We start from the raw sequence: 27,163 nt of genomic DNA, 5'->3' as shown, positions 1-27,163 counted from the left end.
GGCATTTGTAGAGCAAAAACAGAGCAGAATTTCAGGAGCAGTTTTTAAGCACTTTCCAAGCCAATGCACATACATACAAGTTTATTAATCATCAAAACTAAACATAATACATCAAGACACCATCTACATTATCATTTTATGGCAAAAACCGAAACATGCATTGATCAAAAACCAAGTTAAAAGCTCCAAATCATCACATATAACACCCATTCGAATATCATGGCCTAAGATCACTAGTTTCACATGGTTCTTGTATAAATCATAACATGCAAGGTCTAAAACTTTTTTAAAACACATTGTAAAGGATCAAAACTTCTTGAAACCATAACAAAACATCACACAATTTCGAATTTAAGGTCATGAAAAGAACCCATTTCCTTCGGCTCCCTTGAGGGTCATTGCCGAAGGTGATGAAGCAAGTGTATTTCGGCTAAATGGAGGTATAACCTCCACCAAAATCACATCAAGCTCATCATCTAGGAACCCCTGAAATGGTGACTCTAAGTCCATAAGAACTAAAGCCCCATTCCGGTTCCAAATGACACATGCAAGCTAAGTCTAACCTTGAGAGAGAAGATACAAGTGTGGGTGATGAAGATCTTGGCAAGACAAGCTTGATTCTTGAAGAAGATGAAGAAATCGGCAATGGAGGAGGGTTTAGAGAGAGAGAGCCGAGAGGAGAGGTGAGGGAGAGAGAAGAGAGAGATGAGAGAAGTGGGTTTGATTTTAGTTGGTGTGTATGAATGAGTGAAGTGTGGAAGTATGTAATATTTTGTTCTCTTGTGTTTTGACTTGACCAACTAGTGGTAGTGGAATGTAGAAATGACTAGCTTGTCCTCTCTTCAAGTGTTGGTGGAAAATGCATGCAAGGGTAATGTAGACATTTGATAATTAATAAAAGTGTGATTAAAAAGATATTAAAAGAATGAGTTTTAGTAAATAAAGTACAAATCGATAAATCATGAAATTAATATCACAAATAATATGAGATTTTAGAAGTTTAATAAAATAGTTTTCTCAAATTTTGGACAAGAAATGAATTTTAAAAGAAATATTACAAGTAGAGCTCTAATAGTCACATTTCACATAAATATAAAACACGAATATAATACACGTAAAACCTCGAGAAGAATATATACAATGAAACGCTATTTTACAAGTTAAAGTTTATCGGCTACTCGCAATTTATCAAATATCACTAAATCGCATATATCTCAACTATTATTTAATCGGGTAACGGCAACGAACACATTTATTAATGTAAAGTCAAAACCGTCGCAACTAGTAATATTATTTAATCGCGTAGCGAGAATTATTCGCCAAAAGTCATATAAGTACATTATAACGACATACGAAAGTCATGTAACGATAAACGAGTCAAATTCACATAGTTTGGCAATTAAAACACGAAATTTAATATATCACCAAAATGAAATACTGTAATGTATATAAGTCAAATATTACAGGCGTTACATTAAGAACAGGTGATAAGTTACTGTTGCTCATTGTGTTCCAAAAGTGGATTCTGCTGACGATAAGTTATCCTTTTTTAGAAACATATGTTTTATTTTTTTTGGACCTTTTTTGGCTTGTCAGAGGAAGGTTTGTTATGCCTCGGCTGAACTAACAATTATGTCAGGGTTGTATTAAAATTGTTGATATACGGCTTGCGTCCGCATCAATGTAAAGACATGAGGCTTTTCATATATATAGCATATATTCATGGCAGGTTCTCGAAGACCTCATGGTACACCACATTTTTTGTTAAACCTGTTTGGTCCTTAACACTGTCAACCACAACTATTCTAAGTCCAGTTGGCGATGTGACTCTGGAAACCGCGACATAGAACTGCCCATGGCCGAAAACCGGGCTTGGTAGATATAACCCGACATTCTGGACCGTTTGTCCCTGGCTTTTATTGACGGTCATCGCATAACAAACGGCTATCGGAAACTGCTTTCGTTTCAGATTAAAGGGCAATGTGTTATCAGCCGGGCACATATTTATCCTTGGGATGTATGTTGTATCACCAATTCTATTACCTGTCAATATCAGGGCCTCTATTAGAAACGGGTAACATCGTGTGATTATCAGCCTGGTACCATTGCACAATCCCTTCTTGGCATTTAGGTTACGCAGAAGCATTATCGGCGCTCCAATTTTAACTCTGATTTCATGATTTGGCATACCACTAAATTTGAGTGAGTTAAGGAATTCAGGAGGGTATAAGACATCGTCTGCCTCAGAGAATGTAGAACCCTTACAGATACTGTCACAGCTGTTGTAGACTTTGAACTCCCCTGGTAGCCTCTGCAAAACATTGATATTGACGTTTTCAACATGCTCATTGAGTGGTGTTAATATAGCTCGATTGCGTAGATACTCTACGTCACCATGTTTTTGATCCATTTCCGCATAGATTTCATTAACCATTGCCTGTACTGGATCACCAGAGTAGTTAACAAAGACCTGCAGCACATGTATTTGGATGAGAGTACGCTATAATTTAATAAGCATTCCTCGTGTAGAAATGGAAAACATGTTTTGAGTGAAAATTTATTGCCTGTATCCCAAAGTAGATAACTCCTTGTACCAAATTCTGTACTTCAGATTTCTATACGCAAGTGTAGCACTAATATGACTGTAAATGGCATGGCCATTTTCTTCATTAAGGACAAGTGGTGATCTTGAAGATGTGGTTTTTTTATGAAAAAAATCATTACACCGAATGGTACTCTTGAATAAATGATTCCCTGATTAGACAGAAAATTATCGTAGTATTCTTTGAGATAATAATTTATATACTGTAGCAAGGCAATCTAATGTGAGGGCCATGTTCAGAAGATGCAAAGGCCCCTCAAAAACTAATCTTGAGTATTTTTTTTAAGAAGTGTGTTTACCTGGTTCTATGGGTCAAGTGCAAAGAAAGTACATGATGGTGTAATACCAACATGCTAATGTTGGAACAGAACATAGACTGAAATGAGGTGTAGGAGGCATACCTCCTCTGGTAAGTTTATCCACGAGGGTTCCAGGTCGTCGCCAAGTGCAATACCTTGTTCAGATCCATCACCCAAAGCCAGCACCCAATCTCTAAATTGTACTTTGGCTCCTCGAACTGTAACTGTTGGTACATTTGTCTCAATACGCATGTTCTCGTCTAGTGTAAACACCTCACAACTTTCCCAAAGCTTTGACTTGTTAATACTGGCCGCAACAACTTCTTGACGTCCTTTCCTAGGAATGACCGGCAAAATTTGTCGGAAATCGCCTCCTAGAACCATGGTCAGGCCTCCAAATGGTAATAATCGTGACTCCTCATTAATCTTGGAGCGTATATCACGGAATGTGCGATCAACGGCCTCAAATACAAAACGGTTAGTCATTGGAGCCTCATCCCAAATGACCAAGGCCGTGTTACATATCAGCTCAGCGAGGTGTGTGTTTTGTTTAATGTCACAACAGCTAAATTCATTGACATCAATTGGTATTTTAAATCGTGAGTGAGCTGTCCGACCACCTTCCATTAGTAGCGAAGCAATACCGGAGGAGGCAACAGGTAGGACAATCTTCCCTTCGCTCCTAAGGCTCGCTATAATAGTCGACCACAAGAATGTTTTGCCCGTCCCACCAGGGCCATATATAAAGTAGAAGCCACCATTATTTGTATGCACTGATTCCAGTATTCGATCAAAGATGATTCGCTGCATATAATTCAAGCATTGTATACCCTCACCTGACTTTAATTTAAGCTGTTCCCGATCATACATCATCTCTTCTAGCAATAACTCGTTCATGTACTTAGTACCTGAGGAGATATTAAGGTCAGGCAAACCTGGGTAATCTGCAACCTTTTTCCCATATTGCTTTAACAGCCCATTAATCGCCTCCAGGGCCAACATTTGCTTGTCATCATCAGTGAGTTTTAAGTTTGGCAATTTTGTAATTTTCCGTCTAGTATACTCTATGTCATCAGTGAGTGCTACCCAATGCTTCTCCCAAAGCTCGGACGGGTTGCTAATTTCACAGAAAACTAATAAAGTGACGAATAAGTCCCGGATTTGCGATGCAGTTGCATAGAGCGAGGCATCGGAAAGAGCAATATGCCATTCTTTATCTGATTCAAGCAATCCTCTATGAAAACATGCTTCCTTATACGTAGGGTATATAATGTTGTCGACCGTTCTGATGTCCTCAAAACTCTGTGGCCCGACCACAAGGTTCAATAGTAAGCGCATGTAAAAACGTTCCCCCGAAGCCGGATGTGCATAGACCATGCGTCCAACCACCTCAATATTTTGTTTGCGGCGAAACCAACGTTTAGCTGATGCATCCCATCTGAATTTTGTTGGGTACTTAATAAATGTCAAGTCCCGCCCAAGCTCATCATTACGATTATTCAACATCCACTGAATAAACATGGTGCCGTCAGGATCGACCCGCCGAACAACCTCTGGCAAAGTCTCATTGTCACGAAACCTTACTTCCTGCTCATTCTCCAAGTGAAAATATAATCGCTGAACAAAAGGCTCCCTGTGATGTATTGGAAACTCAAATAGGCGCCAACATGACTCGGCTGCTGATACATATCGACATGACAAATAGTTCTTTACCTCATCTACACACAGTTTCTTGACGGAGCTCGAGGGTATGTCTGTAGTTGGTGCTTGTGTTCCATGACTCTCTAACAGAATTGTCACTGTATCTGGACCCTTGCCAATATATTTGAACAGATATTTTATAGAGAGGGTACGATTGCACCATTCAACATTTATGTGTGCTTGGTATTTCACGAGAAGGCCACGATGATAAGGGACCACATGCCTAATTAATAAAGCAGTGAGCATAAATAAGTGAATGTATGTGTAGTGCCGTGCAATTTACTTTGAAATGTGATCTGGCCTTCTATTTGAATTGTTCATAAATTTTATATCAGGCTACCTAACATTTGATGGGCATATTTTTGGTCTTACATAATAATTGTAACATAGGTACATTACCAAAGCAATGCAGAATTGGTAAACAATTTATACTTTGAATTTGTGTGATACCTGTTATCCAAGTGTATATTATTGCACTCCACGGTATGTTTTGTATCCCGCCTCCTATACCTGGCATAGCCGTCTGCATCCATAACCGTTACGTCACTAAAATTTTTTGGATAATGTTTTGTGCATTGGCCATTGGACATGCAGGGGCATTTAGGATTTGCTGCTCCACATGGGCCATGCATCATGAACTGGGAGACAGCTTTGTAACCCACCTGATCGGTAAGCTTATCTGGAATCTCGGCACATATAACATCATCAATTTCATCGACAGTCAGTAGTTTGTCAGCAGGGGCTAGCCATAGCACAATATGAGCATGTGGAAGGCCGCGCTTCTGAAACTCTATCGTGTAGACAACTACAATTCGATCCAGAAGAAATAAAGAGATGTAAGAGTCCAGTTGAACCAAATATCTTGAAAGCATTCAGTTTTGTTTCATAACAAGGGTGAAATTATCGCAACGGTTATACATGAGGATTGGTAATTAGCACCCTGCTGTTTTTATAATTTAAATTAGAAAATTCTAAAGTTGAAATACAGAATTTGAATATTGCAGACTATTAAAGCAGTAAGCATAATGTATTTGGTTTAAAAATTAATCAACTATAACGAGCTGTACGAGATGTAAGAATGATAAAAATTTACTGGAAACATCTTAATGTTGGTGTACACTATCATTACAACACAGAATACTTATTACCATATACTTGCCAAAAGAATGAAACATCTCTTGAAGCCTAACATTACAGTTATGATCACCATACATCAAAAGCAAAACAGGATGTGTTTATAAACAACCATACATCAACAGCAAAAGGGGATGTATTTATAAAGCTCACAAATCTATCTGGTAGTTAAAGACCAGTGTGAAGTTGCGAGTGTTTGTGTGTCAAATCTGAAATTTAAAGGGATTAAGGAAGAGATGTTTTATTAGCTAGCCAGATGATTAGTTTGAATTTCAATCTTATTCCCGTCCAGAACCCAGAGTGTTAGTATTAATAGTCTATTGGGATGTTGTAATTAATTAGTAAAAGTGCTAGGCCTTTAGCTATCAATAATGGGAATAGCACAGTGGACATGTGATATATGCAGATACAATATCTATCAGGCTCTTGTGTTACGCGCGTTGTTGCGCAATACCTAAGCTCTGAACAGATGTTCTGTAAGTTGTTTACATAGCAGTATAAGCTCCGTGTAACCTTCTGGTCTGAGAGATTGAAAATTAATGTGGGAGACGGTCAGAACCACAAATTTTATTATTCAATAACGGGGCTGATATATGGGGACATGGGGTAATATATAGAATAGAAACAGATGTATCTGTTTGTTTTGCCTATAATCATAACACATTTCTGGTGTGGTGTATATCACTCAGAGAAAAGGATGAATGAAAAGACATTTTTGTTACAAGCCTATCTATGGGTGGGGAGACAAATACCTGCAAGGACACGGCCTAAGACATGTTTTTTGGTGAAGTCATTGATCATAGCGTCAAGCTTCATTTTGAATACGCGTGCAACAATATCGGGACGCACGGAGGCATCATGGGAGCCTGAAGACCGAACAGCTTCCTGAACCTCATCCCATTTCGGATTACTGGTAAAAGTGATGAATAGGTCTGGATGTCCATATTCCTTGCACACAGCCAAAGAATCCTGATAATTTTGTTGCATGTATCTAAAGCCACCAGTGAAGCTTGATGGTAATATAATTCGTTTTCCCACATCTGTCGCATCCACATCTCCACGCCTAAAGCCATCAACAATATTATTGTAAAGATCAGATCTGATTATAGATTGATTTCTCTGTACCCACAGCAGCCTGCCACGTTCCACAGAGCACCATGCATCAACCAGAAATTGCAGCAGAAGTCTTCCCCCAAGTAATAATGTACGACCTTCAGCAGTGCGGTATTGGGCCCTGAATGCATAATATTCACGCATACTGACCGTATCATTCCTTTGAGTTTCACTATTGTTTGCACCACGGTGTTTTATGTTGTTTCTATATCCATCCTCACCGAATGGGAATAGTAGAGGGTACTGCAATGACATAAATGAAGGGTGCAATTCACTGATGTGCTCGAGCCCCTTCTTCTTGTTATCGACAACGATATCTCTGTGACTTGAGAAGTCATTATCCACTACCAGGCCAGCAAATTCATAGTCATTTTTAGTTGGAAGGTTCTCGAAACGGCCATCTGTCTTACGTCTTTCCAACAATCTCACAGAAATAGGTTCCGGTTGCCCCCATGTATATCGCTCTCGCAGCTGTCTAAATATATTGACCAGAACATTGTCGCGCTCGAGCATTTCTTGCAAGACGGATACAACACCTGCATCCACCTCCCCATCCGATCCTGGGAAGTTAATCCTATGCGCTAGAGCCTCTTGGCCGTCATACATGTACAATTGAGCAAACTTGGGAGTCTTTCCTTCTGGCGGTATCAAAGATCCAAAGCTATGATATGTTCTTCCACAGACACGGAAAACAAATGGTCCCTTTCCAGTATTCACCGAATGATCAATATTACCACCAAATGAACAAAATGCAAATATGTTGTTATAAACACGACTTTTGTTGAAATACTCCTTTGACCTTGCACTGCCCGTAGTTAAGAATTGGCTCAACTCTGGGGGTGTAGTTCGCAATAAAGGTAGTTGGACTTTCCCCTTGCCACAACAAATAGAATATCCCTTTGGGCCAGTCCCTACATGCCTACCCGTGAATTCGGCAGCCCATACCTGCGCCTTACAGAAGGCGCATGTTTCGTCCTGGGTACCAAGGCTGAGGATTGCATTGCTTTGCACTGTGGGCGAAAGTGATAAACAGAATTGGAAGCATCAATTATAAATCTTAGGCATTAAGATGAAATGGATCCAATTCAAGTAAGAGATACCAAAGGCAAAGAGGGCTAAATGCTTACAAAATTCCTGCTTTTTACGATCTATGGATGTGCGCATCCTCTTTGTTTCTAAAAGGCATCAAAGTCAAAGACATTAATGAATTTTCATAAAGGTATGCTGTGTTAAATGTTTACCTGCCCCCTATATGTTTCAGAGAAGGAAGACATACAAATGCTGAGATAGTGACCTAAGTGAAACACTTTAACGAAGTAACATTAAAGGATGCTCGGTTAAATGTTTGTCTACCACCTACATGTTTCTGAGAAGGACGACGCGGAAATGCAGAGAAAGTGACCTAATGTAATATATGATACGACCCATACCGCTATTCGTGTATTGTGGATGGTCGTGGATGCTGCAAGGCACAAATTCATTTGCCATTGCGGAGAACCTTTGTAGGTATATTTTAATCTGGTGTTATGGTGAATGTATGTAATATTTTTTTGGATTTTGGCACTTCCAACCTGCTCTAAAACTCTACATATGTTTTGAGTAGATGAGTAAGTACATAAGCACATTAAGATATACACGAAAGATGTATACCTTGTGTTGATCTTGTTGATGGACTGCTTCCACTTCCAGGGTTTGCATTTGCATTTGCATCAGAGGCTTGACTTTCAGGGGGGACTATACGAAATAAATTGTGAGAAGAGGGCATTAGGAGAACAACATCGAATGACATGATGAATGTACCCAACATGTTTGTTTAATGGGCTCACCACTGTCTGGGGATGAGCCAACTGTCATGTGTGATTGTCTGTCCTGTACAATGGACTTTGGTCTACCCCTTTTCCTTGAAGGGCCTTCCCCTGGTTTCAGGCAGCAATTCATGAGAGTGGCACGCACAACCCACATCAAATACATGATACAATACTGAATCTGAAAGCTGAGGCATAAGTTATACTCACTTTTAGATCTGGATGCATTAATCCTCTTTCTTGATAATCTTCTTTGTTCAATGACTTCTGGTGTGAGAACAATTGGAGGGCGACCCCGCTTTCTTGTTGAACTTTCCCCACCTACAAGAAACATTTGCAAGGTCGAAATTAAGCAACTTTCAAACACCCGAGACTGGCTTGGAATTATGGTATAGGGAAAAAGAGAGGTATATGGATGACTGATATTAAAGGGATGACATTTAGTATCCAGAGAAATATACAATTAATACGAGGGATCAAAGCATGGACGATTAGACAACATATGTGTGTGTGTGTGTGTGGGTGGGTGGGTGGGTGGGGGGGAGTGTGTAACCTTTTTCTTGCGTGCTCTGACCATTTCCTTGACATGGGTCGACCCTTGTGTTTGACGATCCACAGTTTACGGCACCCTTAGGCCTACCTCTCTTCTTTGACGGGCCTTCCCCTGAGTCGAGATACCAATGAAGACACGAAAGCATCCAAAAATCGCAGCCACCACACAGTGAACACTTTATATTAATAAGGCTGTGCTAAATATGCCAACTTTGTCAAGTAATCCTAGATTTGGTTCGTGGCGTCCATATAATTGCGGTTGTTGACAGGCATATATATCCAGCAAAGCAGGAGGTTATGTGTATAGTCGAACTTCAAAACTTAGGAAGGAATTGGAAAGTCTTTACATTATGTGTACTGATACATATATACTGATTTGCCACCTCAGTGAAGTGTTTGTTGGTAGGTTTAGTGTCAAGTTGGGTGTTAGTTCAAGATTATCTTTGACATCTTCTAATCGTGTCAACCACGCCGGTTTTGAAAGCAACTATTCCATCAAGATTACTTAAAAAGTATGCTCTTAGCTTATACAAACAATTGAAGAAGCAACCTTATTTAATATAACAAATTAACAGTACATGCAATCTAGTTTTTAAAGAAGACAAAATTAATGGAACAATGTACATATATATTTGTTTTAAAATAGATAATTTGTCAAACAATATATGGATTAGACAATATATGTATGTCTATGCGTAACCTGTTTCTTGCGTGGTCTGACCATTTCCCTGACATGGGTTGACCCTTGTGTTTGATAAACCACGGTTTACGGCGCCTTTGGGCCTACCTCTCCTCTTTGACGGGCCTTCTCCTGATTTGAGACACCGATAGAAGAAACGAAAACACCAGAATGTCACAGCCACCACAAAATGAAGAGGAGAGATGGTTAATGTTGTGTTAAATAAGGCAACCTTGCCAAGTAGTCCTATAAACTTCTTACCAGGACAACTAAAATCATATAAATAACTTGAGGAACGTCCTTTGATTGTTTGGAGGCCTTATAAAATACTCTCTCTGTCCCTCTCACTTCTTTACAGTATTTATATAATGATGGATGTTGTTTGTCACTATGGAGCTTTTTCAAGTAGGCAGGGTGTAAAGGGATAGCACCCAGTGTAATAAAAGTGACTGTAAATAATGTTAAGTTGTGGCTTATTATCTAAACGGATAATATGATACATTGCAGGTTTGGTGAGAAATGGCCATGAACACAGTTTAAGTGCAGAACAAAACAATATTACTCACTCTTAGGGCGGGCTGCATTAACCCTTTGTCTTGATAATCTTCTTCGTTGAATAACTTCTTCTGTCACAACAACTGCAGGGCGACCCCTCTTCCTTGTAGAACAGTTCTCACCTGCAAGCACCACAAACATTATACGTAAAGATATTTCCAAATTTTCCATCCGTATAGCCCTAACAAAAGCTACCATCTGAATTTATATGAACACCTAGATGCTTTTATATCCACAAAGATCAATTTTGCAGGACAAATTTTCAACAGCATTTATTAAAAAAACATAACACAATGAATGCATCCATCGAATACTGAGCGAAAGATGATAAGTCATGCAATTACCTGGGACAGATGCATTGTCCAGCTGGTCGTCCATAACAACACCAGTTTTAAAGACCTGCTCAAGCAGGGGGGAATTCGTATGATGCAGGGGAAAACTAAAGCAATAATACATGGAAGCAAAGACCAGATGCATATACTTTTCTAGCTTTTGTAAAATATAGTATAACCTGTAAAAATTGTTTACTTAATCTACTATAAGACATGTGACTCTCTATCATGAATCTGAACATTAAAATTAACTATATAATGAGCGCAAAATTATATAGCCAAGGTAGTGCATTATATATTTGGGCAGTGCGAGTAAGTGCCTATCTCATTGATTATTTGTGCCAACATGAACTACTTGAGCCATATAAAAAAGCAATAGGATCCTCATTTATTTTTCCCTCAAAAGAAAGCCTATAACATCAACACAAACCTGGTGAGGCAAGGCAAAAGTACAGTAGAAACTCTTTAAATTAATACTCGTTTAATTAATAAACTCTCTAAAAAAAATATATATTCCCGACTTGGGCCAGTGTAAAAAATTGAAAAAGTAGATAAAATAATAAGATCATAATTTTTCGGGAGATCCCTTTATTTTTTTTCGGTCCCAAGAGAATCATAAATTAATAATTCATAAAAGCTGAAGAAAAATATATTACACTCTATTGAAATATGATTCAATAGTTGGCTATTTTTCTTTGAAGTTCAAATCTATTTGGAGCTCATCTATAAGTTTTCTTATTGCATCCAATACCTCAGGTGAACTTACTTAGGAATACTGTACACCGAACACATTTATTCCTCTTATTTATTCCTCTTATCTACAGTCACTGCACAGTACTTCAAAAGTCATTATTCATTTCCAAAACATATGAACACAGTAGTTACTAATTTACTTTGATTCCCAAGGTTCGCTCCAATGTAAATCTAAGAGGTATAGATTAATTTGCCTTTTGTTTGCCCTGTACAGTTTAATCTGTTAAAAACTCTTTAAATTAATAATTATTGATTTATCGATAAATTAATAACTCTCTAAATTAATAAATTTCCCCGGTCCCGACATTATTAATTTCTAGATTTTTTACTGTATTTTGCCTTATATATGTATATCTAGAACTTTATATCACACTATGACAAAAAAAATAAAATTATATCACACATATTCTCATAAATGTTGTAATAAATTTTGATGGCAATATTTAGCCCCTTTTTTTTGTTATTTTAATGTTTTGAAAATAAATATATATTTTAAATTCGTCAGCAAGTTCAGAAATTTTGTTCAACCACTCTTATCTAAAACTAATTATACAATGATTAGTGTTTGTGTTTCTTCATGGATAGCAACCTGAAGGTTCGATTAATTCTAAAACTAATTATATATTATGCTACATGAAATCAAATTATACACTCTGATCGAGTGATAAACTTTAGGTGTTAAAGTTTGTCAGCAATTGCATCAAGCTCTAATTTATGCCAGTTCTGCATCATCTGGAAAGTAACAAAAATTATGCACCATCCATTCAGAGGAGGTCATCAACACCAACCACATCATCCCTAGTTTTACTTCAATCAAATTTCAAACTACTAATTGCACTAAATGTATTAAGTGTCTAGCAATATGTGATATCTAATAAGAATTACACAAATCCTGTCACATGCGTACTTTGGATAAATTCCATCAGCTAGTAATTTATACAATTCCTTGTTTATGGCCCTTAAACCTGCACAGACCACGCCAAAAGCTAATACATTCCCAAGATTCTGGCGGCGTTAGTTCGGTGGCAATGAAGCTTAGTGTATGTTTTGACCTTTGGAACAGGCGAAGCTGTGAAGTGGGAATATCTAATCTCCCTGCTTTTCTACGTATTAGTTGCATTTAATTAATAAATTTCTAAGTTGAATGGAATATGAAGTGACAAAGTTTGAGCAGCAGTATAACAGGCATGGTGCAAACTGCCCATATCAGGTAAAATGACCTCTATTTTCTTCCTTTCTCATAGGAACTCCGGGAAGGGGATTAATGAATACTCACAATAAAACAACTGCCTGGCAGAGTGCTTTAGCAGCGTCTTTAGCACTGACATGTCACGGAACAAAGCTGCTGCGGAACTTTTATTATAGCAGCAGTTCTAACTTGATTAATTTTGTGCTTAAAATTTTTATATAATAGGAACTGACACCACCCTAATCCTATGGCAGCAGGACCAACCTGATAAATTCTTTGTAAAGTCTTGTGAAGGTCTGTTCGAGGAAAAGGCCCAGGGATGACCCCAACAACAGCACCTATGATCCATACATAAGCATTCATCTACTTCTTTATATTAGGTCTCATATTATTTTATATAAAATGATTCTATCGAAAACCCGAAATATGATTTATGATTTGTGTTTGATCCGAACTCGTATATAAATTATATTTTTAACTTACTATATTTACAATTAAATAGTCATCATTTAATGAATTTTTAATATATTATTTTAGTTTAAATTTTCGAATAATATAATTTTTACCATTATCATGCATCAATTATCATCACATATACTTAGATAAATTATATATATAAGTCTAAATTTGTAATTATATATTTTTATAGTATTATGTTTACTTTAGACTTAATAATAATTACCTACTCTTTTTGGAAGGAGTTGATGATTCAAATCTCGTCCAAGACTCGAAGACAGATGAGCAGGCCTCGAACTTGAGCTGGGCTGCTCGCGACTGGCTTGAACTGAAATTTGTTCAATAAAACTCGACCTGGCTTGAGTTTATATACAAGGCTGACTTTAATGAGATTTCATAGCCGTTTAATTAAAGGAGTCGAACTCCGCAGAGGTTTCGTCTCACTTAAACTAAAATGAGCCGGCTCGCCCTATTCAATTAACCTCAACTCTGACATTTTTCTTCCACTCATATATAGGTAAAAACATAAGAATCTCAGATGACATTTTTGGTCTAGACAGGTGAACCAAGTATGACTCATATTCTCGGATCCTAAGAAAGACATCATCTGCAGGCCATTACTGTACACATAATGAAAAGCCAAAAGCATCATTTACCAAGTCTTGTTCTGATTTTCTAAAAATGAAGAGCGCACTGACATGTCACGGAACAAAGCTGCTGCGGAACTTTTATTATAGGAGCAGTTCTAACTTGATTAATTTTGCGCTTAAAATTTTTATATAATAGGAACTGACACCACCCTAATCCTATGGCAGCAGGACCAACCTGATAAATTCTTTGTAAAGTCTTGTGAAGGTCTGTTCGAGGAAAAGGCCCAGGTATGACCCCAACAACAGCACCAGCTGAAACACAAACACATTGCTCTCTCTAGAAAACTCACCTAATCCTTATATGCACACCACTATCCTCGATATTACATTAGGTTTGCTTGGCAAACAGAGGGCAAGTATACATTGAGGATTTTGTTTACCATAGCACAGACAACAGATAAGACACACCAAATTGACCAAGCACAAATATAGTTTGAAACAGTAATGCTCATTCGTAACTGATACGTTGAGGATTGTATCAAAATGGAAAAATCAGAACAAAATTTATTTAATTCTGAGAAAGACATCATCTGCAGGTCATTACTATACACATAATGAAAAGCCAAAAGCATCATTTACTAAGTCTTTTCCTGATTTTCTAAAAATGAAGAGCCAAAGACAATCACAAAAACTTTTGGTTGAGCTATGGTCCTATGTGTCTTCTGAGTCTACCCTGATAGAGCAGCTAATTCAACTATCCTTTTTATCTTTTATGGGAAACATTCTTACCATCCTTAACCTTAAGGTCTGTGTCTAATTGCGTTTATGTTTCCGAGTTTCTGTCTTGAAGCCTGACATACTTATGTGTGGTAACTATTGTTCAGAGCATATGCTAGTAGACTATTTATTTTCCTCATTCTATTCCACTAAACTGGAGTAACCACATCGGCCACCTCATCACAGGTATGGGTCCTCTGGGACATACTTGCAGTTATTTACTCTAGCAGGCATCATATTAAACCAGACTATTTAGTTGACGGGCAATCCTGTTGTATTGTATCGCCAGCACTCATAAGATGATGAATTATAGGTGGTTTTATTTTTTAATATAAAACCCCATCACCTATATGGAATCTATGGATTAAGGTTATATTGCTGCTTGCATCTTGGAACCGATTAAAATGTAAACAAAATTGAATCCGATGAAGCAAAAACATGATGGCATGATCAAATGATGTACCTGGTTTCTTAGCAAATCCCGAAAGTATAGGCTCGACGAATCAAGTGTTGTGCAGTATCTTGTTTCTTTGAAACCTCTGAAATGACCAACAAACTCCTGAAAACCAGTTGCGATACCCAAATTCCACAGCTTCCCAGAAAGAAAGACAAACAGGCCAGAACCAATTCACCAATTAAAAAACGATTTTTATCACTATAGCTCAAGCACTTTGCAGGAGCTATAGTTCACACCGGCTATATTATTGGAGGGGACAAAACTGTCTTTTAACACTGATTAAAATGTCTCAGCAAATACTTGTCCTAAGGATTTAAAAGTATCACCAATTTTATCCCCCTGTTCTGCTATTATATATAGAAGAGATTGACTACAATAATTATTGTTTTCTAACACCATACATCTGTTTTTAGGTTGCAGTTAACATGGATACACATAATATTGAATGTTCGTGGAAACTTTTCACCAGAGTTGGCTATCTATGTTCTCATGCCTTTTTCTGCCTTGTTATTTGTGGAATTAGAATCATACCAAGATAGTATGTCTCAAACAGATGGTTGAAGAACAAAGTTGAGCATTTCAGCACACTTGAACTTGGAGAAATATCTGATAGAGGTACAACAAATTTATCGAGCCGTGTGCAGACACAAGATTGTTGGTTTGAGTTCCAAGAGTGCCTGAGCGACGCATCTGGTAATGCTGATATTTTAGAGTATATTAAAAACGGACTTTGCAGCATGATGAAGCACATAACAATAACAATGAAGAAACCAAGAACTCGATTAAACTCAGAGCAGATCGAAGAATTAATAGATTCTCGTGTTGTCAATGAGATCACAATACAGAATCCTAACAAAAGCAACAACAAGGGCAGCATGAAAAGAATCATATCAGGAGCAGAGAAATCAACTGGGTGAAACAAGAGGAAAATGAGAAATGTGCAACTTGCCAAGAGTATGCTTGTCATGATTCAAGGACTTGTCCTGAGAAGAATTAACATTAATCTTTTGAAATAAGAACATAGTTCTGTATTGTTAAAGTTCTGAATCAGTAAAACTAGTTCAGACCAATTGATTTTGTTCTTTGTTATCTATTGTGTGCTCACATGTTCTTACAGTTGTATGCTTATATACAACAAGAACTAATTCAGGAACAGTATTCTAATCACAAGTAAATATATTTTTCTAGATTTTAGTGACTTATCTTCCTCCTGAGTCTGAATTATATTGTTGTGTTTGCTACGAAAAATAAAATAAAGATACATTTTTTAAACCTGTTTAATGTAGATACAATAACTTAATAATATACATTGCAGAAACATTTTGAATGCAGCATCATTAGCTAATAAGATACTGACTATAGTCATTAGATAATGTTCTCCTCAAAGGAATCAAAACAGTTATACCGCTGTTCAGAAGTTATGCTATTTGCATCAATTTAATATCCACTACATTAGTAGAATTACATAAAAGCGGCAAATTCAATCATTTCAAAATGAAGTGATTAGCCTCATCATTCAGTTCGACGAAAGCGAATTTTATATCTTCAATGTTTTCATCTTTATTGCTTTCTTTCTCTGCAGATATGATATGGGACATTAAAATACTCTAGATCGAATGATACGAATCCAAAAGAGATTCAAGTAGTGAATACTTATCCTGCAAAAGTTTTTAAAAAAAATTAAGTATCTGAACAATATAGATAACATTGATATCTGGTTGAACTAACCTCACTATATGGTATAAATTAAGAAAGTTGACATCTGCTCATCAGGACTTACCTTAATCATATCATTCTTTGTAATAATCTCTTCACCACTCAAAACATGTTGATCTTGTTGGAACAATCGGACCTTGGCTATAACGATCTGTAAATTTGTAAATATTTAATTAATAAATTTATTATCTGTTTATTATGTGCTCAGTATTATCTGGTTGTGGTCTGATTATATTCTCGAGAGTCGGTGTATTTCATTTCTATTTGATTGTCGAGCCGTGTTATTAATTTCTATTTGTTATGGATTTTATAGAGATTGGATTTTATAAAATTGTGTATTGCTTATAAAATCATTTTTATCATTTTATAATTTCATTAAATATTTTTAGAGATTTATAAAATTCCTAAATTGATGTTTCGTTAATTATTCAGCCCTAAATGATTTTCTGTGTAGATTCAAGTGGGGTGTTTCTATTAATTTCAAAAATGATCCAGAAATCATGAAAATCATATTTTATTAGTTTTTAATTATCTTGAGATTTTTAAAATTATTTTGGTATTTATCTGGATCATTTTATCCGTAAGTTTGTTCGTTAATTTGTCAAAACAGTCCGAGACCGAGCTGGCAGGGACGCGTGTCATTTGTTTTAGATACGTGGCAGGCTTCCATTTTAATCAGTTGTGTTTACTGTTAATTATCTAAAAACATCAATCTCTCACCTGTATCTCTCTCACCGCCTCTCTCTCTCAGTCACTCTCTCTCTCTCAAATCTCTCTCAAATCTCTCTCTGACTTAATCTCTCTGCACCCTCTCTCTCTCTCTCACAACCAATCTCTCTTCCCCGGTTTTTCTCTCCCTCGCGTCGCTGCTCTCCCCGCGTCTCCACCTCTCGTTTTCGCCGCCGCCCTGCTGTGTATTTCCGGCCGTCGCACCACCTTCGCCCAGCCGCCATCACCGCCTTTTTTCTCCAGTCTCTCTCTCTCTCTCTCTCTCTCCTGTTGGTTTCTCTCCCTTTTCTCTCTGGTTTCTTCCTCGACTTCCCCTGTTTCTTGGCTGCGATTTATGGCTGGATTGTGTGCGTTTGTGTGTGTTTTCGAGGTGTAAAAGTGAGTGGTGTGAGTGAAGGTGTGTGTGTATACTGTGTGTGCGTGTGTTGGTGGTGTGCGTGAGTTTTCGTGTGTGCTCAGCCAAGTGTGTTGGCCATGTGGGTTATGTGAATTAAAATGTTTAACTTCCGTAATTGGTTCCTGTGGTTTCATTAGCTACCAATTCTTTTCTTTATCAAAAGTTCTATTATTTAGTTAATTATTTTACTTAATTTGGTTGGTAGTCGTAAGGTGAATTGATTCGTAGTTATTTGCGGATTTGGTTGATATTTGAAATTTGAGTTAGTTGTTTGGATTAATTACAGGTTTTTGGGATTGTTGTGTCGATATGATATCGACTGGTAGTCCGATAAATAGAGGAGGTGCTGCCCGATTTTCAAATAAAATTAGATTTTAAATTATACGGGAACGTCTCCTGTAATTATCGAACTATCAACCGAGTCTATAAATAATATATATATGTATATATATGTGACTTGGTGTAATATTTTACTAAAAGTATTATAACCCTACTTTCCCGTACTATCAGTGGATTGTACATTTGGAATTCAACCCGAACCTTATTTGAATTATGTGAGCATATATCTGCTTATCTGTACTACTTTATATATTTGAGTCGGGTTGTATTATCGAAAGGGTTAGAGTCTAGTGAGGATGTCTGACATAGAGACTGTCTAACTTAGGATTGTTCGATCCTGTAGGTTCTGTTTCGGGACACCAGTTTTCGAAAGGCTAGTCGACTCCCTTCATAGCATCTGATTCCTATACCTCAGCAAGGCAAGTACCACTGACCATACTCTCGATGGTTCAGATTATATATGAATAAAGTAGAGCAAGAATGCATCTCAAATGTCAAATGTTTTAAGTACATATTCCCCGGTTACTATGGAATTCAAATATCTTTTTAAATTGTTTTAGGGGAATAGTAACTTGTGAATATCTATCCCGGTTGAGATTTAAATTCTGAAAATGTTTAGTGATTATCATTGCTAAACCTGTGATATAATTTTTGAGACATGGTATTGATTCATGAATATCATGTAATGGTTTTGAAAATGGGATGGATACAAATCAAACTGAAACTGGAAATGGATCAGATATTTCTATTTGGAGCTGCGTAAGAGGTTCCGTTATTTGATAACGACCCAGCATGGTGGCGTAAGAGGCTTGCGTGGTTTACACACCCAAAACCACCTGGTCCAGCGTCTAAAGACCTAGCTAGTCTTTAGGTTCCGGAACATTATTTCGTGATGGCCGACTAGAGCCGTCCAGTGTTGATAGACTGATCAGCTGTCTTCACCTGTTAGCGTCCAATATATCTGATATTCGTTTTAGATAAAAACCTGTATAGCATGCTAGTGATAAAATTTTGAAACTAAAACTTATGATTATCACATTTTCCAGCATGCTAATAAATGTTGATTTCCAGTTTCATATCAAATGATGATTTACTGTGTTATGTTCGAAGCATGCATGTTTTCTATTCTCTTGCTCTTATAAACTGTTTTATGATTTTATCTTCTATTTATTCATATTGGTACTGCTGAGCGATTCATAGCTCACCCTTGCAAAATATTTACATAACTGTTTCAGATGCCTAGAACGAGACCGCCTAGACGACCATTGACCAGTAGTGGACGGGGTTCCATCCCTCCACCCATGTTGGGCATGTTTGAGGTAGTGGAGTCAGATATTATAAGTTATGGTATTGTAATAATTAGTGAGTTTATTCGGATTTAAGATTTATGGTATTGTAATATTCAGGTGACTTAAATCATACTTAAACCTGGCAAGATCCTAGTCAGGGGTTGTATTATTATTATTATATTCAGGTTGTGTTTCCTTTTCATTATTATTAGTGACGTCAACTCTTACCCTGGGGTTGAGACCGTCACAGTTGGTATCAGAGCTACAGGTTTAAGTCCCTGATTTAGGTTAAGTATAGGGTTTCGAGTCATTAGAATAGTTGTTCAAGTGTGAGTTGGCAACTCATATAGAGTCGCAAGTCTGGAGTTCAGTCGAGGGTTTCGAAGGAGGTTACCCTGGCACCGATTATTGTTATTAGAATCAACCTTGATATGTCAGTTTGTAATGTTGGCAGGCCCCTATTGAGATTTCTAGCGATTCAGAGACACCTCACCATTCATCCTCCCAGGGCCAGGAGTCTAGTCTTGATGATTCCTTCCCTCAGTGGAACCCTATTGCCACTACTCAGTATCCCCCTTCTGGTTTCGAGGCCGAGTCGAGCTCTAGACCCCGCATAGTCCGCAGATCCGTATCTGCTGTTCGTGACTTTCCACCTGGGTGTGGGCCGTCTGCTGTTAGACCACCTGGGCGACCACCTGTGTCACCACCTATGTCGCCATTTATGCCACCATCTGTGCCACCACCCATGCCATCACCTGTGCCACCACCTATGCCATCCCCTGTGCTGCCACAGATTCCATCACCTACCTATCCCTCGGGTATCAGGTCTCCTATCCCTTATCATGTGCATCAGGCTGTAGATAGGACCTTTATCAGGGAGCACAGCCCCACTTTAGCAGCCCATCTTGATCAGATTCCTATTGGACCTTACCAGGGCGTCCGAGTACCATCCCCAGATATCCAGGCCCGAGTGAGAGCATTGACCCAGGCTGCCATAGCGAGAGCCCGATAGGTGGAGCCCCATGCTAGTCCCACAACTAGGGTAGTGCATTATCAGCACTTAGTGGATTGGTTGGTTTTTGAGCTGGGATCCATTGGGGGTAATGACTAGATGTTGTGTTTTTGGGAGTTGTGAATGTTAGGATCCGGACTAGCGTGCCTTGTAGAGTTCGGAATCCTATAGTTTCCTTTTCAGTTGTATGTTGTAGTAGCAGTATTTTCGTTGTATATTCAGATAGTGGTTGTGTATTGTAGTAGTTGTATAGTTCTTGTACCATATTCTTTCTAGCATGTATGAGGTAGTGTACTGTTGTTGGATTGTATTTCTTTCAGCTTTGCATCTGGATATTGTACGGTTGTTGTAATATACTTCTTTTATCGTTGTATCATTTTCATTTCTGCACTGTTGTTCTTGTTGATTGTTATCATTGCTATTGTTATTTCTGTTGATGATATTGTTGGTTTAGCTAATCATTATAATCAGATCCCAACAGATATAAAATTTGGGTAAATCTCTAATAAAACTGAATCTTTCTCTTTTAAAATGTTTCAGAAAATGCCACCAAAGAAAACAAACCATTCAAATTCTTCTGGTAATGAGTCTGTTGGGGGTTCTGCTATGAATGATGTGCTGGACATGCTGCGCCAACAATCTGTCCAAATGGCTCAGCAGCAGCAACAATTTCAACAACAGCAACTCCAATACCAACAGCAACAACAACAGCAGCAGCAGTTGATACAACAGCAACAACAGCAAATCCAGCAGCAACAACTGCAAATGCAACAACAAACCTTTCATAGGGTACCAAATCAGACCACTAGTTTCAAGACTTTTTAGTCAGTGAAGCCCCCGGAGTTTAAAGGTGAGATGAATCCTGTAGCTGCAAGTCTGTGGCTTAAAGAAATGGAGAAAGCCTTCACTTTGACCCAGGTAAGTGATGAGCTTAAAACCGAGTATGCTAGTTACTTCCTTAAGAATGAAGCTAATTATTGGTGGGAGTCTACTCGGGCATTAGAAGGAGAAGGTCTAGTTGAATGGACCAGATTTACAGAGTTGTTTTTGAATAAGTATTTCCCGAGTAGTTTGGCGAATCAAATGGAAATTGAATTTTTGGAGTTGAAGCAAGGAGAAAAGAGTGTGACTGAGTATGAGAACAAGTTTACAGAACTTGCCCGTTTAGTGCCAGTATATGTAAGCACAGAGTCTCAGAAAGCTAAAAGGTTTCAGCAAGGGTTGAAGCCTGAGATTAGAAGTGGAGTTGTAGCTTTACAACTCACTACATATACCTCGGTGGTCCTGGCTGCCTTAGTGATAGAAAGTGATCAGAAGCTGGCCGCCAAAGAGAAAGGCGATACAAAGAGGAAATTTGATAATGTTGAGGATAAGTCTGGATCAGGCGGACCCAGCCAAAGGTTTCAAGGGAGCATCGAAAGGAATAGGAATCAAGGATTCCGTAGACAGAATTTTCCCCCAGCTAGACCCAGTACTACTTCAGTTGGTTCTGACCAAAGCAGGTTCGTGAGAACTCCGATTGCAAATTGTAAACGATGTGGTAAGAGACATGGTGGATTGTGCAAGATGAATGTGGATTGCTTCAGGTGCGGGCAGAAGGGTCATTACTCGACAATATGCAGGGTACAGAATCCAGGAATAACTTGTCATAAGTGTGGTAAGGTGGGTCATTTGGCCAACAATTGTAGGAGCAATATTCAGACTAGTGTTGGAGGCAGCTCGTCTCAGGGACCAGTTAATAGTACTGCGAGGGCCAGAACCTTTAAGATGACCAAGAAGTCTACCCCTCAGGATTCTGATGTAGTCGCAGGTACACTTTCTCTTAACTTCGTACCTGTTAAAGTTTTGTTTGATTCTGGAGCTATCCAAGTCATTTATATCTAAGGGTTGTGTAAGTAGAATGGATCTAATGTTGGAAGATTTACCTGAGTCTTTAACAATAGAAGTGGCCAATCAGGATAAGGTCTCAGTAAGCCAGTTTTGCCCCAAGTGTCAACTAGAAATCTTAGGCCATTCCTTTCTAGCTGATTTGATACCCTTTGAGTTAGGAGAATTTGATGTGATCTTAGGAATGGATTGGTTATCTCTATATAAGGTGAAGATTGATTGCAAGAAAAAGAAGGTGATTATATTTACAGAGGACAATGAAAAGATTGTTTTTCAAGGAAAGAGACAAGAAAAGAAATTTCTCTCGATTATGCAAGTAAAGAAACTGCTAAGACAAGGCTGTGAAGCTTATCTAGCCCATGTTCTGGATACCAAGAAAGAAACCCCAAAATTAGAAGAGATTTCTGTAGTAAGAGAATACCCGGAAGTTTTCCTTGAGGAATTACCAGGATTACCACCGGATCGGGAAATAGAGTTTTCTATTGATTTAGTGCCTCGAGCTGAGCCAGTGTCGAAAGCGCCATATCGGATGGCCCCAATAGAGATGAAAGAATTGGCTAAGCAACTTCAAGAATTGTTGGATAAGGGAGTAATTAGACCGAGTGTATCCCCGTGGGGTGCTCCGGTACTGTTTGTGAAAAAGAAGGATGGTACGATGAGATTATGCATTGATTATAGGGAATTGAATAAGTTGACTATTAAGAATAAGTATCCCTTACCCAGGATTGATGATTTGTTTGATCAGCTAAAGGGAGCCTGTTGTTTCTCTAAAATTGATCTGAGATCTGGATACCATCAGTTAAAGATTAAACCTGAAGATATACCAAAGACAGCGTTTAGAACCAGATATGGACATTATGAGTTTTTGGTGATGTCGTTTGGGCTTACAAATGCCCCAGCTGCTTTTATGGATTTGATAAATCGAGTATTCAAGGAGTTCTTCGATAAGTTTGTAATTGTTTTTATTGATGATATTTTAATCTATTCAAGGGCTGAGGAAGATCATGCAGAGCATTTGAGGATTTCCTTGCAGAGGCTAAAGGAGAAGCAGTTATATGCTAAGTTTTCGAAGTGTGAATTCTGGTTGGAAGAAGTTCAATTTTTAGGGCATGTGGTTAGTAAATATGGTATTAAAGTAGATCCCGCAAAGATTGAAGCTGTGTCAAAGTGGGACCAGCCAAAGAACCCAACGGAGATAAGAAGTTTTCTTGGATTGGCTGGTTACTATCGGAGATTTGTTAAAGATTTTTCCAAGATAGCCACTCCATTGACGAAGTTGACTAGAAAGAACGAGAAATTTATTTGGGATGAGAAATGTGAGGAAAGTTTTCAAGAATTGAAAAAGAGGTTAGTAACAGCTCCAGTGTTAGCATTGCCAGATGAAGGAGGTAATTTTGTTATTTACAGTGATGCTTCTTTGAAGGGTTTAGGTTGGGTATTGATGCAGCACGATAAGGTTATTGCATACGCGTCTAGACAACTGAAACCCCATGAGCAAAAATACCCAGTTCATGATTTGGAGTTGGCAGCAATTATTTTCGCTTTGAAGTTGTGGAGACATTATTTGTACGGAGAGAAGTGCGATATCTATACAGATCATAAGAGCTTAAAATATATATTTAATCAAAAGGACTTGAATATGAGACAAAGAAGGTGGTTGGAATTGATTAAGGATTATGATTGTTCTATTAACTACCACCCAAGTAAAGCTAATGTAGTGGCAGATGCATTGAGTAGGAAGGAAAGATTAAATCTGATGGGAATCGCTGATGAACTGTCAAAGGAATTGGAAAAGTTGAAGATTGAAGTTCAAACTCCAGGGAGTCATAAGGAGAGTTCGCATGAAATTATATTTCAGCCAGAGTTATTAGAAAAGATTAGAAGATGTCAAGAAGAAGTCATGGATCAAGCCCCAGATAGTTTGACTGGTGAAGAAATTAGCGCCCAAAAAGACAGTAAGGGTATACTTAAATTTTCTTCCAGAATTTGGATTCCAAATGTACCTGAGTTGAAGAGTGAAATTTTGCAAGAAGCTCATAGTTCTAGATTCTCAATTCATCCAGGAAGTACTAAGATGTATCAAGACTTGAAGGAAAACTACTGGTGGCCAGGAATGAAGAAAGAGATAGCAGACCGGGTCAGTAAATGTCTAACCTGTCAGAAAGTGAAGGCGGAACACCTGAGACCAAGTGGATTGCTGCAACCTCTAGAGATTCCCCAATGGAAATGGGAAGAGATTGCAATGGACTTTGAAGTTGGCCTACCGAGAACCCGATCAAACCACGATGCTATTTGGGTGATTATCGATAGATTAACTAAATCCGCGCATTTTCTCCCTATCAATGAAAGGTATTCCCTAGAGAAGTTAGTTAAGTTATATTTGGATGAGATTGTGACTAAGCATGGAGTTCTTGTAGCAATTGTATCTGATCGAGATCCAAGATTTAATTCGAGATTTTGGCCGGTCTAAGTTTCAAGAGTGCTTAGGAACCAAGTTAAAGATGAGTACTGCATACCATCCTCAGACAGACGGGCAAAGTGAAAGGACAATTCAGACTATAGAGGATATGTTAAGAGTTTGTGTTTTGGATTTCAAGGGAAACTGGGATGATCACCTACCATTAATAGAGTTTTCTTATAATAATAGCTATCACGCCAGTATTGGAATGCCACCTTATGAAGCACTATATGGTCGTAAGTGTCGATCCCCTCTCTACTGGGAAGAAGTGGGTGAAAGAAAGTTATTAGGTCCTGAGCTAGTTCAGCAAACCAAAGAAGCAGTGTTGTTAATTCGTGAAAGGTTAGAAGCAGCTCAGAACAGGCAGAGAAAGTACGCAGACGAGCATCGAAGAGATATGGATATAGAAGTCAGATCAGTAGTATTACTTAAGGTCTCTCCATGGAAAAGATTGGTTAGATTTGGTAAAAAGGGTAAGTTGAGTCCTGGATATATCGGACCATTTGAAGTCTTAAGAAAGGTGGGTAAAGTCGCTTATGAGTTAGCCTTACCGCCTCAGTTTCAACATATTCATAATGTCTTTCATGTATCTATGTTGAAGCCATATGTTCCTGGTTCAAATCAAGTCATTAAGTATGAACCAATCGAGATTCAGCCAGACTTGACTTATATAGAACAACCAGTTCAGATTCTAGATCGCAAGGAGCGAGTTCTTAGGAATAAGACTACACCGATAGTAGGAGTGCTTTGGAGGAATCCCCGTGTAGAAGAGTCTACCTGGGAACTAGAGTCAGAGATGTTAGACAGATATCCTCACTTGTTCAGTTAGTCCAGATTCTGAGGGCAGAATATTTTTAAGGGGGGAAGGTTATAACGATCTGTAAATTTGTAAATATTTAATTAATAAATTTATTATCTGTTTATTATGTGCTCAGTATTATCTGGTTGTGCTGTGATTATATTCTCGAGAGTCGGTGTATTTCATTTCTATTTGATTGTCGAGCCGTGTTATTGATTTCTATTTGTTATGGATTTTATAGAGATTGGATTTTATAAAATTGTGTATTGCCTATAAAATCATTTTTATCGTTTTATAATTTCATTAAATATTTTTAGAGATTTATAAAATTCCTAAATTGATGTTTCGTTAATTATTCAGCTCTAAATGATTTTCTGTGTAGATTCAAGTGGGGTGTTTCTATTAATTTCAAAAATGATCCAGATTTCATGAAAATCATATTTCATTAGTTTTTAATTATCTTGAGATTTTTAAAATTAATTTGGTGTTTATCTGGATCATTTTATCCGTGAGTTTGTTCGTTAATTTGTCAAAACAGTCCGAGACTGAGCTGGCAGGGACGCGTGTCATTTGTTTTTGATACGTGGCAGGCTTCCATTTTAATCAGTTGTGTTTACTGTTAATTATCTAAAAACATCAATCTCTCACCTGTATCTCTCTCACCGCCTCTCTCTCTCAGTCACTCTCTCTCTCTCAAATCTCTCTCAAATCTCTCTCTGACTTAATCTCGCTGCACCCTCTCTCTCTCTCACAGCCAATCTCTCTTCCCCGGTTTTTCTCTCCCTCGCGTCGCTGCTCTCCCCGCGTCTCCACCTCTCGTTTTCGCCGCCGCCCTGCTGTGTTTTTCCGGCCGTCGCACCACCTCCGCCCAGCCGCCATCACCGCCCTTTTTCTCCAGTCTCTCTCTCTCTCCCCTGTTGGTTTCTCTCCCTTTCTTATCTGGTTTCTTCCTCGACTTCCCCTGTTTCTTGGCTGCGATTTATGGCTGGATTGTGTGCGTTTGTGTGTGTTTTCGTGGTGTAAAAGTGAGTGGTGCGAGTGAAGGTGTGTGTGTATACCGTGTATGCGTGTGTTGGTGGTGTGCGTGAGTTTTCGTGTGTGCTCAGCCAAGTGTGTTGGCCATGTGGGTTATGTGAATTAAAATGTTTAACTTCCGTAATTGGTTCCTGTGGTTTCATTAGCTACCAATTCTTTTCTTTATCAAAAGTTTTATTATTTAGTTAATTATTTTACTTAATTTGGTTGGTAGTCGTAAGGTGAATTGATTCGTAGTTATTTGCAGATTTGGTTGATATTTGAAATTTGAGTTAGTTGTTCGGATTAATTACAGGTTTTTGGGATTGTTGTGTCGATATGATATCGACTGGTAGTCCGATAAATAGAGGAGGTGCTGCCCGATTTTCAAATAAAATTAGATTTTAAATTATACGGGAACGTCTCCTGTAATTATCGAACTATCAACCGAGTCTATAAAGAATATATATATATATATGTATATATATGTGACTTGGTGTAATATTTTACGAAAAGTATTATAACCCTA

At 38.1% G+C, this 27,163-nt stretch overlaps 3 protein-coding genes across 4 annotated transcripts; 2 read left to right on the top strand and 1 right to left on the bottom strand.

Annotated features, from left to right (window-relative positions):
• Positions 1 to 1,720: 1,720 nt before the first annotated feature.
• On the bottom strand, positions 1,721 to 15,213 carry LOC135152043 (uncharacterized). The gene is made up of 11 exons (XM_064091472.1): positions 15,001 to 15,213; positions 10,785 to 10,839; positions 10,452 to 10,562; positions 9,907 to 10,017; positions 9,208 to 9,318; positions 8,865 to 8,975; positions 8,676 to 8,765; positions 8,500 to 8,583; positions 5,053 to 5,407; positions 3,004 to 4,825; positions 1,721 to 2,470 (listed from the first exon to the last, which is right to left on the bottom strand). The coding sequence occupies exons 2-11, from the start codon at positions 10,816 to 10,818 to the stop codon at positions 1,721 to 1,723; spliced, it is 3,579 nt and encodes a 1,192-aa protein (XP_063947542.1). The 5' UTR covers positions 10,819 to 10,839; positions 15,001 to 15,213.
• A 2,479-nt stretch (positions 15,214 to 17,692) lies between these two features.
• LOC135152018 (non-classical arabinogalactan protein 31-like) lies at positions 17,693 to 20,858 on the top strand. Of its 2 annotated transcripts, XM_064091342.1 has the most exons (4): positions 17,693 to 17,817; positions 18,519 to 18,594; positions 19,411 to 19,494; positions 19,919 to 20,858. In XM_064091342.1, exons 3-4 carry the CDS (start codon positions 19,411 to 19,413, stop codon positions 20,474 to 20,476), a joined length of 642 nt encoding a protein of 213 aa, XP_063947412.1. In that variant the 5' UTR covers positions 17,693 to 17,817; positions 18,519 to 18,594; the 3' UTR covers positions 20,477 to 20,858. The 2 variants fall into 2 exon arrangements, with proteins under 2 accessions (XP_063947412.1, XP_063947413.1); XM_064091343.1 differs by lacking the exon at positions 17,693 to 17,817 and having other exon boundaries at positions 17,842 to 18,594.
• Positions 20,859 to 21,331: 473 nt separating this feature from the next.
• Positions 21,332 to 22,360, top strand: LOC108204079 (uncharacterized). Its single transcript, XM_017373374.2, has one exon. It carries the CDS (start codon positions 21,332 to 21,334, stop codon positions 22,358 to 22,360), a length of 1,029 nt encoding a protein of 342 aa, XP_017228863.2.
• The last annotated feature ends 4,803 nt before the right edge of the window (positions 22,361 to 27,163 follow it).

This window comes from Daucus carota, chromosome 4 (genome assembly GCF_001625215.2).
Source record: "Daucus carota subsp. sativus chromosome 4, DH1 v3.0, whole genome shotgun sequence".
NCBI classification, from domain to species: domain Eukaryota; kingdom Viridiplantae; phylum Streptophyta; class Magnoliopsida; order Apiales; family Apiaceae; genus Daucus; species Daucus carota.
Note: the sequence above shows the minus strand (reverse complement) of the source record. Positions and strands in the feature narration are given on the sequence as shown.

What these genes read in the sequence shown, in the direction of transcription:
- LOC135152018 (XM_064091342.1), top strand. Translation starts at nt 19,411, where the DNA reads ATGCCTAGAACGAGACCGCCTAGACGACCATTGACCAGTAGTGGACGG. An exon ending in CCATGTTGGGCATGTTTGAG is followed by an intron (nt 19,495 to 19,918) that starts GTAGTGGAGTCA and finishes TAATGTTGGCAG; the next exon opens with GCCCCTATTGAGATTTCTAG.
- LOC108204079 (XM_017373374.2), top strand. Translation starts at nt 21,332, where the DNA reads ATGAATCCTGTAGCTGCAAGTCTGTGGCTTAAAGAAATGGAGAAAGCC.
- LOC135152043 (XM_064091472.1), bottom strand. Translation starts at nt 10,818, where the DNA reads ATGGACGACCAGCTGGACAATGCATCTGTCCCAG. An exon ending in ATCAACAAGATCAACACAAG is followed by an intron (nt 5,408 to 8,499) that starts GTATACATCTTT and finishes ATCGAATTGTAG; the next exon opens with TTGTCTACACGATAGAGTTT. An exon ending in GGATAAACTTACCAGAGGAG is followed by an intron (nt 2,471 to 3,003) that starts GTATGCCTCCTA and finishes CATGTGCTGCAG; the next exon opens with GTCTTTGTTAACTACTCTGG.